General features: G+C 37.2%; 4 protein-coding genes across 15 annotated transcripts; 3 read left to right on the top strand and 1 right to left on the bottom strand.

Moving 5' to 3' along the window:
* Positions 1 to 445: 445 nt before the first annotated feature.
* On the top strand, positions 446 to 2,834 carry LOC133746298 (uncharacterized). Its single transcript, XM_062174476.1, has 3 exons — positions 446 to 603; positions 1,620 to 1,768; positions 2,586 to 2,834. Exons 1-3 carry the CDS (start codon positions 534 to 536, stop codon positions 2,601 to 2,603), a joined length of 237 nt encoding a protein of 78 aa, XP_062030460.1. The 5' UTR covers positions 446 to 533; the 3' UTR covers positions 2,604 to 2,834.
* LOC133746297 (NAD(P)H-quinone oxidoreductase subunit S, chloroplastic) lies at positions 2,585 to 3,829 on the bottom strand. Its single transcript, XM_062174475.1, has one exon. The coding sequence runs from the start codon at positions 3,638 to 3,640 to the stop codon at positions 2,909 to 2,911; it is 732 nt and encodes a 243-aa protein (XP_062030459.1). The 5' UTR covers positions 3,641 to 3,829; the 3' UTR covers positions 2,585 to 2,908.
* Positions 3,830 to 5,961: 2,132 nt separating this feature from the next.
* On the top strand, positions 5,962 to 9,816 carry LOC133706538 (pre-mRNA-splicing factor cwc25-like). The gene is made up of 4 exons (XM_062132080.1): positions 5,962 to 6,921; positions 7,487 to 8,784; positions 8,869 to 8,952; positions 9,154 to 9,816. Exons 1-2 carry the CDS (start codon positions 6,101 to 6,103, stop codon positions 7,872 to 7,874), a joined length of 1,209 nt encoding a protein of 402 aa, XP_061988064.1. The 5' UTR covers positions 5,962 to 6,100; the 3' UTR covers positions 7,875 to 8,784; positions 8,869 to 8,952; positions 9,154 to 9,816.
* Positions 9,817 to 10,622: 806 nt separating this feature from the next.
* Positions 10,623 to 13,638, top strand: LOC133743859 (uncharacterized). Of its 12 annotated transcripts, none has more exons than XM_062171922.1 (8): positions 10,623 to 10,762; positions 11,649 to 11,808; positions 11,900 to 12,005; positions 12,090 to 12,172; positions 12,341 to 12,404; positions 12,502 to 12,619; positions 12,952 to 13,106; positions 13,204 to 13,638. In XM_062171922.1, exons 2-8 carry the CDS (start codon positions 11,684 to 11,686, stop codon positions 13,282 to 13,284), a joined length of 732 nt encoding a protein of 243 aa, XP_062027906.1. In that variant the 5' UTR covers positions 10,623 to 10,762; positions 11,649 to 11,683; the 3' UTR covers positions 13,285 to 13,638. The 12 variants fall into 12 exon arrangements, with proteins under 12 accessions (XP_062027906.1, XP_062027910.1, XP_062027905.1 ...); XM_062171926.1 differs by having other exon boundaries at positions 11,649 to 11,764; positions 11,895 to 12,005; XM_062171921.1 differs by lacking the exon at positions 10,623 to 10,762 and adding an exon at positions 10,769 to 10,922.
* Positions 13,639 to 14,162: the final 524 nt, after the last annotated feature.

Consider the following 14,162-nt stretch of genomic DNA (forward strand, 5'->3'; position numbering starts at 1 on the left):
AATTCTTCTATGCACCGGCAATAGAAGTGACTCATCACCTATTAAGAGATTTTAGCCCTCAATATTTGTAGTCAATTTTTTTTTTATTAACAAAAAAAGTACACTTGATGTTATTCAACCATCAATTCATATTAGTGCAAGTACACGTCGATGCTCAAAATCTCTTCCCCAACATGAACTTCTACAAATAATCAATTTATCATGTCCACGAATTCACATGATTGCATTCAATCATCAATCCCATCGTCTATCATTAAAATTAAAATTAAAATTTACAATAACAGAAATAGTCAGAAGTAATATTATCAAATTAACCAATTCATGAGATGACATTTCCTGGGCGGTGTATGGACCGATATGTTTAGTGGGCCGAATAATTACCAATTCCACCGATAGTGGGCCGAACGTGATATACTCGCACGTGTTGATATTCCGCAACTTGTTCTGCATTGTCAAATTGCTCAGGACAGACAGACATCGGAAGCTTTCTTTCTTCGTATTCGTCGTCGTCTCCGGCAGAAGAGGAGAGAGAGATGGGTGGAGCCCAGTTGATGAAGCGAATCCCTCGCATCAAATTTCCTCAGAGACATCCAAAGCCCGCTGGTCTGTACCTTTTCAGTTTTCCTTATTGATTTTTACACATAGCAATTGCAAGGTTTATGCATGATGGGTTGGTGTTTAGCGTTGAAATTCTGATGGGTTCTGTTGAATTTGCCTAAGATGGTAGATTGATTTCGTAACTTTATAGTGGTTTAGATTGAAGTTTCGGGGAAGTATGGAAGTGATGGAATTTTATTGTATAGAGAATGTTCTTAGCATTATAACAGTAAACAGTAATTAGGCCAGTTTATTGGAGGTTGCTTATTGGGAAGCTTTGGTACAAGTTTTGAATTTTCTGCTGGTTACAGAATTCGGTGCTCGGTCCACTAAAGTGAAGAGCCATTATGTCCTGAGGTTAGTGAACTAATGCAGCACACCCCAAAACGTATCCCCAGTTTTACGAAGGAAGAGGTGCTGCTTGATTGAGTTAACAGTTTCATGCTTTTTGTAAGAGAGACATAGTCTAAGTGGGGAAAGCCACATCTTGGGCTGATAATATATAGTCATAAATTATGGAGACTGGCCTTGGGAGCCATTGAATTAAAGTTTATCGATTTCTTTTGTGCTCTCAGTCATGTGTACTTTAGGCTTGTGGGATCATGTTTAACTATTGCAATAAGCATAGTGTGTGTGTGTGTGTGTGTGTAGGTTATCGGTCTTTGGTTAGACAGTCTAATACGTTGTAATGTTAGCCGGTTTAGGAGGATTATTGATGAAGTGAAACAATGTTAGAAACTCTAATCATGATTGATAATGATACAACATAATACTCTATGGTAACATGACATTAAGTATACTGTGAGTAGCTGAGTATTCTGTGCTCTGCGTCCATGAGTAATATTTTGATATACATGACAACACCATTTTTGATTTTCTTCGGCTTAGTTTCTGATGCTTCTTTTGAGCAAACTCTTAATTTTCTTGCTTCTTCTCTTTTTACTCATTGTTTTTTTGTTTCAATACTAGTTCTTTATGGACAATTTGTTTATGTCTTTAAACCTTGTAATTCATTGCAACAGGTTCTGAATCCCAGAAGACAGCACCTTTGGCTGGAGATTCTGTTCAAGCTTTCTTCTCAAGTTCAAAGGCTTCAACAACTTTGGGAGGAAAAGCTTCTGAACAACCCCCACGAACACCAGTATCCAAAGAAGAGATTGAGGCTATTTTGGTATATAGAACTTTTCACCTTGTATTGCAATAATTTATATTAATGGTTTTATTTATCAACTTTCCTTGGATCAAATTCTTCAGCCCTAATGCCTGCCTCTTCACTGGCCACCCACTGACATGCAACTAGTGGTCTACATAGGTGAAAGTGATGAGATGCATCATATTAGTCCTTTTCTCTTACTAAATTATCACACTAGAATTGTCGTTAATGATCATTTTCTGGTGTTGTGAAAGTTGTGGGAAGCATGAGTTTCACCAATTCATGCCTGTAAATTCATTTCACTTTATAGGTCAGATTCCTTCGAACTGGTCAAGCGACGAGTATTATACGGATGAGAACTACGTTATATGATTAATGATTCATTGGGATCTGTCGAGTCTCAAGTTACGGAAACAGGAACACTGACTAGATGTTGCTCTAGAAATAATGCAGTAGGCTATATGTGTGTGATTCATTGCAAGTTTTAATCTTTCTACCAGAAAAAAAATTTAGGAGTTAAATTACATTTGAAGGTGTATTGCAGTTCACATAGTACTCATAGATGCTTCATCTACATATAATGGCTGAAAATCTGCATCATCAGTGTGAATAAAATGATAATCATTGCTTGTTCTTACAATTGTTATATAGTTGTTTGATGTGCTATTTTTCTTTCTTCTTCTTCTGATCTTATATGTAATGTGAAATACCAATTTAATCTTTATGAGCATGCAACTAGTCCATTATTCATTATCATCAAGATTTTCAAAATGCTGATATGATAAACTTGAAATCGATTTTCCTGTACTGATTTGTTTTAACCATTTTTTGGCAGTTGGGTGGCTGCATCTGATCTTCTCCTGAGCTTAAATAATGGAGGTTTATATTCTGCACATCGTTCTGACCATTTTAAGCACTTGGTAGTGCTCCTAGTTCACTTTTCATTGTTTGAACGACAACTACTGGCTGAAATTCATAAATGTAGTCAAACAACTTAAATATGTGATATTGAATTCCATCCTTGACATATCTTCTCTCTTGTGCGTGCAACTTACAGTTGAGAAATAAAGAGATTTTCATATGAGCTAGGAATTTCTTTATTTGCACGTTTGGAATATAAATACACATGCTTATGATACAGAAATTAAAGAGAATGACTCATTCAGAATCCTTTTTAAGGAGCGGTTCAAGAATCGCGGATCTGGGGTTCTTCCCTGGTGGTCCCTTCTCTCTGCGAGTTAGCTCATCTAGTCGAAAAGTGATTAACCGATCCCAGTTTCCTCCCTCAAAAAGAACCCCAGCTTTCCCATCAGTGATTCTCTGAACAATCCCACAGTACATGTGATATGGGTTATTTGGATTGCTCACTATGGCGATCATACCAGGTAGTAACAATGGCAATTCAGGTGCTTTTGGCTTCTTTGAGCTCACAAGCGCTGCTGTTGTTCCAGAGTCTGCAGCTGGTGGTTTCTTGGGAGGTGGGTTTTTCTCAATGAACTTTTGCAACCCCGTTTCGCCACCAGGAAATCCCCCAGTAAGCCCCATCATCTCCTTTTCAAAAGCAGCTTCTTGAGCACTGTCAATGGCAGTAATTCCCGAACCTTCTTCTCCCTCTGTTTTCTCTGCTTCATCACCAGCAGCTGCTGGTGCTTGTTCTTCGACGTTTCTTGTAAGCTCTTTCTCAACACCTCGCTCACCATTTAAGAGCCCTCTGCCTCCCAAGATTTCGAATAGATTAAACTTGGCATATGTTCTTAGGTGATGGGTGGATGGCCTTCTTTGAACTGTGAAAGAAGGCTTGGGGGCCAGATTAGAGAGGTCATTTCTTCCTAGGAAATTGGATTTTAGAAGAGGGCCTTGAAAGGTAGGGAGACTGATGTTGGAAGCCATTGTTTGATTGATAATTGCAGGCAGTAGAGATAGAGAGAGAGAGAGAGAAATAGATAGAAAAGAGGAAAATATTAAGTGGCCTCAAAGTTGTTGAACCGGGTCCTATGATCCTATCTTCACAAAGTATTTGATGTATCCAGGTTTGTCCTCTCTATCTCCAGTCACCAATAAACAACATGCTAGGCAGAGGATGCGCAATCCTTTGATATACCCAAGTCCAATTCAAATCCAGTCTATATATAAGTGGATTATTGGATTTATAGTGCAGTGGAGTTATCAAATTTGACTTGTTAATTCATATCAAGCATCAAATTCAGATAGAAAGCGACTAGTGCAGTTTGAACAAAATGAAAAAAGAAAATATCAGTTGTACATTCATGTAATATCTATCATTTTTCTTGAATTATGATCGAAGAAAAAAAACTTTGTCGAATTATTCTTGTTATTTCATATCCATGAAGCATCGAATTAGATATAAAAAATATTACACAAAGCAAGAAAGATAAAGTAAATAAAAACTGAAGTCGAAACCTACTTATTAAATTTATTGTCTGAAATTGTATCATATTATTTTAATTCTGATAATTGTTTGAATTAAAGAACAATTCATTTTCTACAAATCAAAATCTAACAAACTGCAAGATCACATTGACTATACATGTGTGTACTCATTTCTGATGTAACTATTTAAATTACGTTTAATGTAATCTTTTTTTTTTTTTTTTTTGAGAAGGTTTAATGTAAGGGTGATTCTAGTTAGACCTCCAAATTTGATATTTGGACCTCTAATTTTTTTCAGTTATTAATTGACTTTGTCAACTTATATGAAAAGACAAATAAGGACAAAGAGAGAAAAATGAAAAATTAAGTAAGTAAATAAATAAATACTCTTCTTACCTCCTCCAACCAAATATATATAACATTTAATTAAATTTTTTTTTCCCGATATTTCCTTATATTGCCTATATAGTTTTATAATTTACTCAAAACAATTAAGTAAGAATAATAATTTCTATACATGACCCATCATTTATTACAAAGGTAAATTCAAAACAATTTGATTTGGAATTTTCTTAAACTAAATTAATTGAATATTATGATATAGTTATTACTCGATCTTCCAACCCAATACCTTTGAAATCAATTTTTTTAGCAAATTCAAAGGGGTTCCAACAACATATCAAGATCGAGAACCAACCATTTGATTAATTTTGGTGGAGGAGAGACTTACTCATAAGAAAGCAATGTCATGTGATTTTGATTCATTTTTCTTCTCGTGGTTGAAGATAGAGATAAAAAGTAGAATAACAGATTGTTGTATCTCATGTTCAAGGGTGTTTTGGTAAAAATAAGGAGGTATACTTAGCTTTTCAAGTATTCTAAAAAGTAAATTAGAGGTGTACTAAGTATGAGAGGTCCAAATAGCAAATTTGGAGGTCCAACTAGAATCACCCTTAATGTAATCTTCTCATTCTTAAAGAAAAAACAAAACAAAGAAAAACACTGCGAGACTACAGAGTTGGGCACGTTACCCGGAAGGCGAAAAGGAGCAACCCGAACCGACAATAGTGAGGGCAATCTTGTCATTTCTTCGCCTCCTCGCTTCCTCCGTCTATTTGTCTCAAATTTCTTTCCCCCCTTTCCTTTCTTCTCCCTCTCCGGCGGTTAGTTTTCCGGCAATATGACCTCTCATATTCCGATCAACTTTCCTTTTTCCCTTCCCACGGTCACTGAATTTCAAATCTTGATTTCACAATTTTGTTTTTCATTTTACTCGGCGGAACCTCAAAGACCATGACGAACAGCTCTAGGACGACGTTGTCTCGGAAGCAGAGCAAGCACGGTTCAAGCTACTCGGACTCGGAGACGGAGGTAGAAATAGTTGATGAAGATGAAAGAGAAGGGAGGACAAGGAAGGGCAAGAAGTGTAAAGAGGAGAGTTCCGTCAGGGTTTTTTTTTTTTTTAATTCTTTCCCTGAAGTTTTGATTTTTTATTTTCTTGCTGATGGTGTATGCTTTGTAATCTGCATTTACTTTGTTGTAATTTGTAAATATTTGGATTGGCCATATGTGTATAATGAATTTAAATGCATCTTGATAATGTATGTATGACTTTGTAGAGAGGCCTTCGAAAGATAATGTATGCATCTTGATAATGTATGTATGACTTTGCTGATGGTGTATGCTTTGTAATCTGCATTTACTTTGTTGTAATTTGTAAATATTTGGATTGGCCATATGTGTATAATGAATTTAAATGCATCTTGATAATGTATGTATGACTTTGTAGAGAGGCCTTCGAAAGAGGAGGTGTGAAATCACGAGCTTGAGAAACTAAATAGGAGGAGCAGAGATGGGTCTGTTGACAAGTGTGAATATCAGGAGTGTGTGAGAGATGAGAAGGATAGTAGGCGATCAACAAGAAGCGAGCATGACAAGGATGGTGCAAGTTATAAAGTTATGGTTGGAGAAGCTGCTGACAGGGATAGTAGGCACAAGGATGCTGCAAGATATAAAGCTAAGTATGAAGAAGATGCTGACAGAGATAGTAGGCACAGGGATAGCAGGTCCAGGGAAGATAGGCACAAGGATGAATATGCCTTAAGAGATCACCACAGTGACAGGTCGGGTAGTAAGCATGCAAATGATGAAAGTTATGCTGTTGAAAGTCGGTATAAGAAATCAAGATATGATGATGGAGAACAGACTAGGTATAATGATGATAGGGGAAGTAGAGGGTGGACCATGATTATAGTACATCCTGAAGTACGACATGTTGATCCAGAAAAGAATAATGGAGGAGACACTGTGTTTCATGATGATAGGAGAAATAGAGCTGATGATATAGAGGACCAAGCCTATTGCATATCCACAAGTACCAAGGAACAACATGTTGATCCTGAAAAGAATGATGGAGGGTACACTAGGTATAAGGATGATAGGGGAAATAGAGCTGATGATAGAGAGGACCAAAACTTTAGCAGATCCCGGAGTACCAAGGAACGACATGTTGATCCAGAAAAGAATGCTGGAGAATTCACTAGGTATAATGATGATAGGGGAAATAGAGCTGATGATAGAGAGGACAGAAGCTATAGTAGATCCCGAAGTACCAAGGAACAACATTTTGATCCAGAAAAGAAAGTCAGTGTCATGGCAGAGTCTATTGCTGATAAGAAAGGGTCTCGTTTACACCATGCTGATGCAGACTTAAATGCAAGCTGTAACAGACAGAGGAATTCACCTAGCTCCCATTCTCATCTTTCAAAAGATCAATCCAGGTATGTTTTCAGTCTGTGGTAAAAAGTTTAAGAAAATGCAGTTTTGTGTTGTACTCCTTATGAATGCAGTAAGTGGCATTATATTCAAATGATACTTTTCTTTGTGCCTATTGGTCAAATGAGGTATGTGCTATTTACTTTTGGATGCTTATAGATGTGTTGGTATCCTGGTTGTGTTGGTCTTTCCAATGAACCATATTGTGCCTATCATCATCTGTTTGGAAAATGTATATTGTAGAATGTAGACCATGCTGACAAGTGATAACTGTGATGATGAATGTGTAGTAGAGAAGACTGATAGTAAGAATTTTTGTTTAGAAGGAATTATTGAGCAAGTGGCATACTGGACTTTATTTAATATAGTCAAAATAACTTAATGGCCATTTTTATTGGTCCTTTCGAAGTATATAATAGTAACCTGCATACAGGATTTGGAGTTTTTCTGGGTTTGTCATGATGATTTTATCAGTTGCTTGTGCTTCACTTTGTTTCTTTGTGTCTTTTGGCTTGTCCATATTAAGCTCTAGAGCCTCTGCTAATTAATGTCCTTGTGGACCTTGTTTAGGCCCTCAATCCAAGCAGAATTGAAGTATGGGGAACCTGAAGAAAGAGTAAGGCAAAATTTCCTTCCCTCAAAGGAGGTTGTAGATGTTTCTGGAGTTCTTGAGCAGCCTTGTTTGTCTAAACGCACCAAGAGACTATTTGACAAGGACGACAGTAGTTTCGGTGACTTATCAGTCGAGAGGGATTTGATTTCTGATGAGTCCAAACCCTCCACTTCTCCTCTGGATCTACCTGATGATTCTAAGTTGACAAGATCTACATGGGACAACTATGATAGCAAAAAATTTGGAAAGAGTAGTGGTGTCAAGGATACAGGTTCATCTTGTGTTGAAGGAAAGGGAAGTTGGCAGTTGCCTTCCAAGAAACTTCCTGTAGGTAGAAAATTCTAGGTAGTGATGTTTTCTCTTCTTCATCTTCTATTAATGCTGGTCAAGTACCTAGCAACTCATACTCCAATTTTCGTCGACCACACAATCATTACAAGAGGGCTAATTGTCCCAATGCTGGACCAGTGCATGGTAATGCCAGGAAAGGTGTTCCAAATCAGCCTTCTCCACTCGTGAACAACTTCACTCATTTCCAGCATGGCCCAGTTTCTGTTGGTTTTCATCCCCTTATGCATCAGTTCCTGCTTTTCCTATGTATAGTGCAAGACCTGTGATGGATATAAATCACCCTGTATTTTCTCATCATGTCCCTGATGCTGGCAGATACTTCTGCCATGGGCATCAGTATGGGTGGCAAAATCCTGTTGATAATAGTTCATACCCACCATTGCCTGGGTGAGATGCAAATAATGCTGCCACCAGGTCTGAGGCTCCAGCATATGGGACATTTGATTGGAACCACAATACAGAATCAATTGGCGGCCAGCAGTTGGAGACGAGTGAAGATATGTTGAAGGGCTCAACTGGCGGTGTGCATCTTCCTTCAGTCTCTCAGGAAGAGAATCCAGCAGTATATGCAAAAGAAGATGAAACTTGCTTGGGGTTATTAAGGCTGCAAGAGAACCAGAGTGATACTAATTTGGACAAGGGTCAGAAGATTGAAATTGGTCTAGATAGTGATGATTTAGCAAAGGAACCATGTAAACCGTCCAAAAGTATTGCTGAGAAATTACCTAAACTTTCTAAGATACCAAAGGATGATGACGGTCATCTTTGGCTTGTGTATCTCTCCAGGCTTGACATTTCAGCAGAGCTTACTCATCCAGAGCTATACAATAAATGCCTGACTCTAAAGGATGTGGAACAGAATGAAAGCATTGATGAAGATTCTTTGGAGCTTCTCTTTCTGGAGGTAAAATTTATAATTGGAATAGTGTAGTTTATTGTCTTGTCAAGTCTTTTCAACCTAACTGTTATTTTTCTCTCTGTCATATAGGAAGTTGTAAAAACCCAAGTGGAGCTACCTAAACTTGTGTCAAGTGCTTCTCTTTTTGTTGCCATAGATGATTCTGTTTTTCAGGTATGAACATGCTGAGCTGGTCTATAATTAATACCAACAGAGTATATAGAATATCCTTTTCTATGCTTAGCCATTGGGCTTGGAACTCATCGCTACATATACCCTTTGCATATATATGCATTCTGTTGTAAGTATTTGTATTTTGTTTTGCAATAGACTAACAGATGGCTTTAATGCTTTTAATTTGTGGTTAACTTGTAGAGAGCGATGTCCTTTTACAAAAAGCAGAGAGAAGAGACGAGGGCCATAACTCATCCCTTATTGATAGATGGACAACAGACATCATTTTATAGTGCACAGAAACTGGATGTTGTTCCAATTTGTGACCGAGAGAATGACGTTGTGCCATTTTCATCTTTTAATGAGCTCAAGCAAGGGCAGTTTTTCCCAGCTGGTTCTGCACTCCACAACAAGGTAGATGAATCAGCTCATGTACTCGGTTTGGAGAAATCATGTGAACCAAGTCCAAGGCAAGTCTATACGAGTATGATTCTGGATGTAGAGACAGTAAATGGCTGCATCAAGGATGGGTCTGCGACTTCCACAATGCATCGCAATCTGCTGCCAGCGGGCCTGGTTATCTGAGTGGGGTCTGCGACTTCCATTCTGCTGGTAGCACTGAGGAAAATAAGTCACTTGATTCTAGGTCTGATCATATAACAGTTTCAAAAGTGTCTAGTGAGGCATTTGAGAATGTGATGTCTCAGTCAATTGAGCCTGGGTCAGTGAGTTTAAGTCGGATACATGATGCTCTTGAAAGTACACATTAAAACAGTTTCTAGTTTCCTTTTCCGATCTAAATTATGCCTCCTCTTATCTGTTTGTGGCCTTTATCTAGCTCATTTCATCTGATACTCTTTTTCTACCATCATGGTTCCACAAGATGAAATTCACATTATCAAGTACATCTTGGATCATTTCTGTTTATGCATGATTGCATTTTTAGGAAGCAGATATTGGTTAGCATGTTCAATTCATTTTTATCATATTATCGTTTAGATCATTTCTGTTTCAAACTATTAGTAACCTACTTTTTTTCACCCGACAAATTTCTATTGAATTTTTTTTTTCCAACTCGTGTTTTTCAGTCGTCATAAAAAATAAAATAAAATAAAACAGTAAAAAAAAACTCGTGTTTTTCAGTTTGCCGGTCCATTTGGTGTATTATTGCATGAAACTAGTTTACCACTACATAAAATCTATCCATATTTTTTTTCTTTTTGAAAGAAAATCTATCCATGGTTATGTAGGAGTGTACTTGCACAAGGAGTTGTGGTCTTAAACCATGTACTTGGTGGAATCCAATGTGGATGGCAATCTTATCTCGATGGCTATGATGTTTAAAAAGCCCCATTATCAATAATCAAAATCATAAGGGTTATGATCATAAGTTCATGTCTAAACAAAGTTGTTTATTTTTTTGAAAAAAAAAAAAAATTATTTGTTGGTAAATTGTAATTAGTCGGTTATTGTCACATGTCAAATTATTACCGGTATCGACCACCTTAGTTATATCCTCAAAGCATCTAAGATATACGTGGCGGATGATAATGATCATACTAATCAATCTAGAAAACTATTATAAACCAGCACAAAACCCAAAAGGCCAGCATAACACCAATCTAATTATCTACGTAACCGAGTAAAACATGGTGACGTAAGGGCAAAATCGACATCTCACATCGAGAACTGGAGCAAACTATACCAAATAGTCAACATGATTGGTGGGGGTCAAACACTTTCCATGAACAAGAGGACCCTCTCCATCAAGCTCGTGCCTTTCTGTAAAAACAAGTCTCTTTCTACTGGGGTATGTATTATCTTCTCTCCTCTCTCTGCTTCGCCTTTCCTTCTTTGGCTGTTAGTTTCGTTAATACCGCCTTTTCTGAGCCCAAAGATTCTATCTTTGTTTTTGTTTTTATTATGCTGCAACTTGTTATAGCTAGCCGGGAAGTAGTTGTTGAATTCATGTAAGTACTTAACGTTGTAGTTTTGATTGGATCATGGGATTTCAGGTTTGTTTGAGACACTGCTTCTTCGATCGAATTGTATGCAAAGTTAGCCTGTTGTTGTTGTTTGTTGTTGTTTGTTGGAGCCTTTATTCATGAATTTTTGCTCCTTTTGTTCCTTGTCATGTTTCAATGTTCCAAATTGGGATTAGCTGGGTTCTTTAGAGAATTGTGGGGTTGTTCTGCAAAACAGAAATTCAAATTTCAGTTTTGTTATTGTGGAGGTATTCCTTGTATTTCGTCTATTTTTTATTTTTTTATTTATTTTTTTAATCATGGAGATGCAGAGAAATTAGATTTGGATCTCATGTAATCTGTTGTGGTGACTCAAATAGTTAATATGAGGGTTTACTCAGACTAAACTATATTCCTTTGCAATATTGGTTATAGTTATCGACTTTCCTAGTTATTTAGCTCTAGTAATGAATGTGGTTCTTTTGTTATATCATAGGGATATGGAAACTATGTGCCTCGAGTTACTGTGAGTGATAAGAACAGCTCTTTGGGTGATTTATTTTGAGAATCAAAGTGAATCCTAGGTGAAATCAGTTGAAAACAATTGTTTATCTTCCTATCTTGCAATTTAAGTTTATAGCTCATATAGAATATGAGGTGGATAGTATGCTCATTTACCGTTTGTATCAGATGATGTTGATTATCGATTCTTATCATATGCTATGGACACAGGTTTGCGCCTTATTCTAGAACTGAAAATCAGCTTCATGGATGATGGTCTTGGGAAGATAAAGGTTATTCCAGATCATTTTAAAGCATCCTCACCCAGTGTTGACTCTTCTCAAAATGTAACTTCATCTATTTCACGTCCAAGAACAGATAATTGCTTGAGGTTAATTTCATCTGTTTCAGATCGTAAGGTGTTGTAAATTGAGAGACTGTGTGTTGATTTTATTCACTTTGCTTGATCTGGTGTAGGATAGGTCCCATAGCTGGAGTCTAGGAAAATTAAGAACTGCTGCACACATGTTGAAGTCGTTTAGTCTAAGGGGGTTGCCATGGGGTTCTAGCACGGATGGTGAAGAAAAGGTTGGTTGAGTAGTTTTTCCAGTTCCTCAGTCGGTGTTTGTGATATTTCTATGTATCTGACTGCTACACTAATGTAACTGGCAGGTTGAGCTATCTGCTGTAGAACTAGAATCACTTCGAACGGAGCTTGCTGATATAGAAGAGAGGGAAGCTCACTTGAAAGCTCAGTAAGAAACTTCATGCTTGACCATTTTAATTCTATGTATGTATTGAAAGCTACATATTAGTGCTAATTCTGAGCTTTTTGGAAGCAACTTCTGTTAGCTGTACCTTGGTTCATAAACTCTCAACACAATGTAACAATGAAGTCACTGAAAGGCTTATGTTTTATGCAGATTGGAACACGTTGATGAGATTTTACGATTTGCTCGTCTCTCTGGCTATTTGTACATTCGAACTGTAATGACTATCCCTAAGTCAAATTTTACTTTGAGTGGATGATTCCAAAAATGGCTTGTTCATATTCTTGTTCCATTTTTTGTTTTCTTTATAATAGAGGTGGACAGCACTACCAGGAGAACCTCCTCCCCTTGATGATACTGATGTTGATGACTGGCTTCCACGCTTTGTTGTCTTGCAAGGGACCTGCATGTTCTTCTACTTGTTATCCACAGGTACATAACCATTTAATCATACTCCTGTTCCTTGTGCCACCTTAATTTGTTTATGTAAGTTTGGCAAATTCTTTGTCACTGTAAGGCAACAAGATATAGTTTAATGCTGCATTAAGACATTCTGGTTTGATTGGTTGGTCCTGATCTCACATTTCATTGCATTGTACTTTTTGTTCGAATTTTTATTTATGGTCAAAAACTCAAACTGGGGTATAGTAGTGCTGTTTTCAAACTAAGAAGCTCGTACGACATTTTTCATCATGGTTTCTCCTATGAAGTGTAACATAATATGATCACTGACGAGCTTTATTTCTTTTTTATTCATCTTTCAGATCTAAGTCCTCAAGACTCCACCCTATTATCTGATATTGTTGAAATAGGTCCCTTGCCAAGCTTTACACGAGATGATGAAGGAACTCGATATGCATTTTATATTTTAACACGTCAAGGACTGCGGTACGAGTGCTCTAGTGTTTCTGAGATACAGGTAGGACAGATTTTTCTGTTTCAAGGGTACCTTTTCTTTTTACTTAATCCCAAAATCTGTGTGATCAATCCCCTGATTTTCTTCCCTCTTTTCTCAGTTGAATTCCTGGTTGGCGGCATTACGAACTGACTGCAAATTGGAAAAGTCTGATGCCACAATACCAAATGGTTCATGTTAGATGTGAAGCTGTACACTTTTAGTAGCAGTAAGTCGTAGATTAAGATACAAACTTAAACATATAGTTCATTTAGTATCTGACCGACTGTGATGTTCGGGGTTTACAAAGGCTGACCCTGCTTTCATTAAATTCATTCATCTTCTCTGTACAAAGAATAGCACCTAATTGAAGTAGCATTACAAATCTATGATGCTTTCTTAGAAGTTGACCGATGCATAATTAAGCTCATCGACTTATATAGGATTTGTTTGCCCTCGAGGCTTACCATGTAAATAGTCAAATGTCTTTAAGCACATCTTCTCCCTGTTTCTGCAACCTTCTCTTGCTGCAATGAGATGCGTCAATTGTCCTCGAGTGTTTCTGACTGCAAGCTACAATTCCTCTTCTTTTTTTTTAATTTTTTTTATTATTATTATTAGTATTTTTTTTATTTTTTATATATAGTTATTTGGATTAAATTCTACTTACTACCTTGTACTTTCAAGGGTTCATCAGTTCAGTCCCTGCACTTCTAATTTAATCAGAAAAGTCCTTGCACTCTCCAATTTCATCAAATCAATCCAATCCGTCACTATTTCTCAATTTTCGCTGTTAAAATGCTGACGTGGGACCTTCTCACAGGGAAAATTCCCAAACTACCCATCGCTAGCAGCCCGCCGACGCGTTAGTGTTGTGAATGCAGATGGGTAGTTTGGAAATTTTCCCCGAAAATTGACGGAATAGTGAAGGATTGGATCAATTTGATGAAATTGGAGAGTGCAAGGACTTTTCTGATTAAATTAGAAGTGCAGAGACTAAACTGATGAACCCTTGAAAGTACAGGGTAGTAAGCAGAATTTAGTCCTAGTTATTTTGTAGTACTGAGAATGGGTATTCTC

The sequence above is a fragment of the Rosa rugosa genome, chromosome 4, assembly GCF_958449725.1.
Source record: "Rosa rugosa chromosome 4, drRosRugo1.1, whole genome shotgun sequence".
Classification (NCBI taxonomy): domain Eukaryota; kingdom Viridiplantae; phylum Streptophyta; class Magnoliopsida; order Rosales; family Rosaceae; genus Rosa; species Rosa rugosa.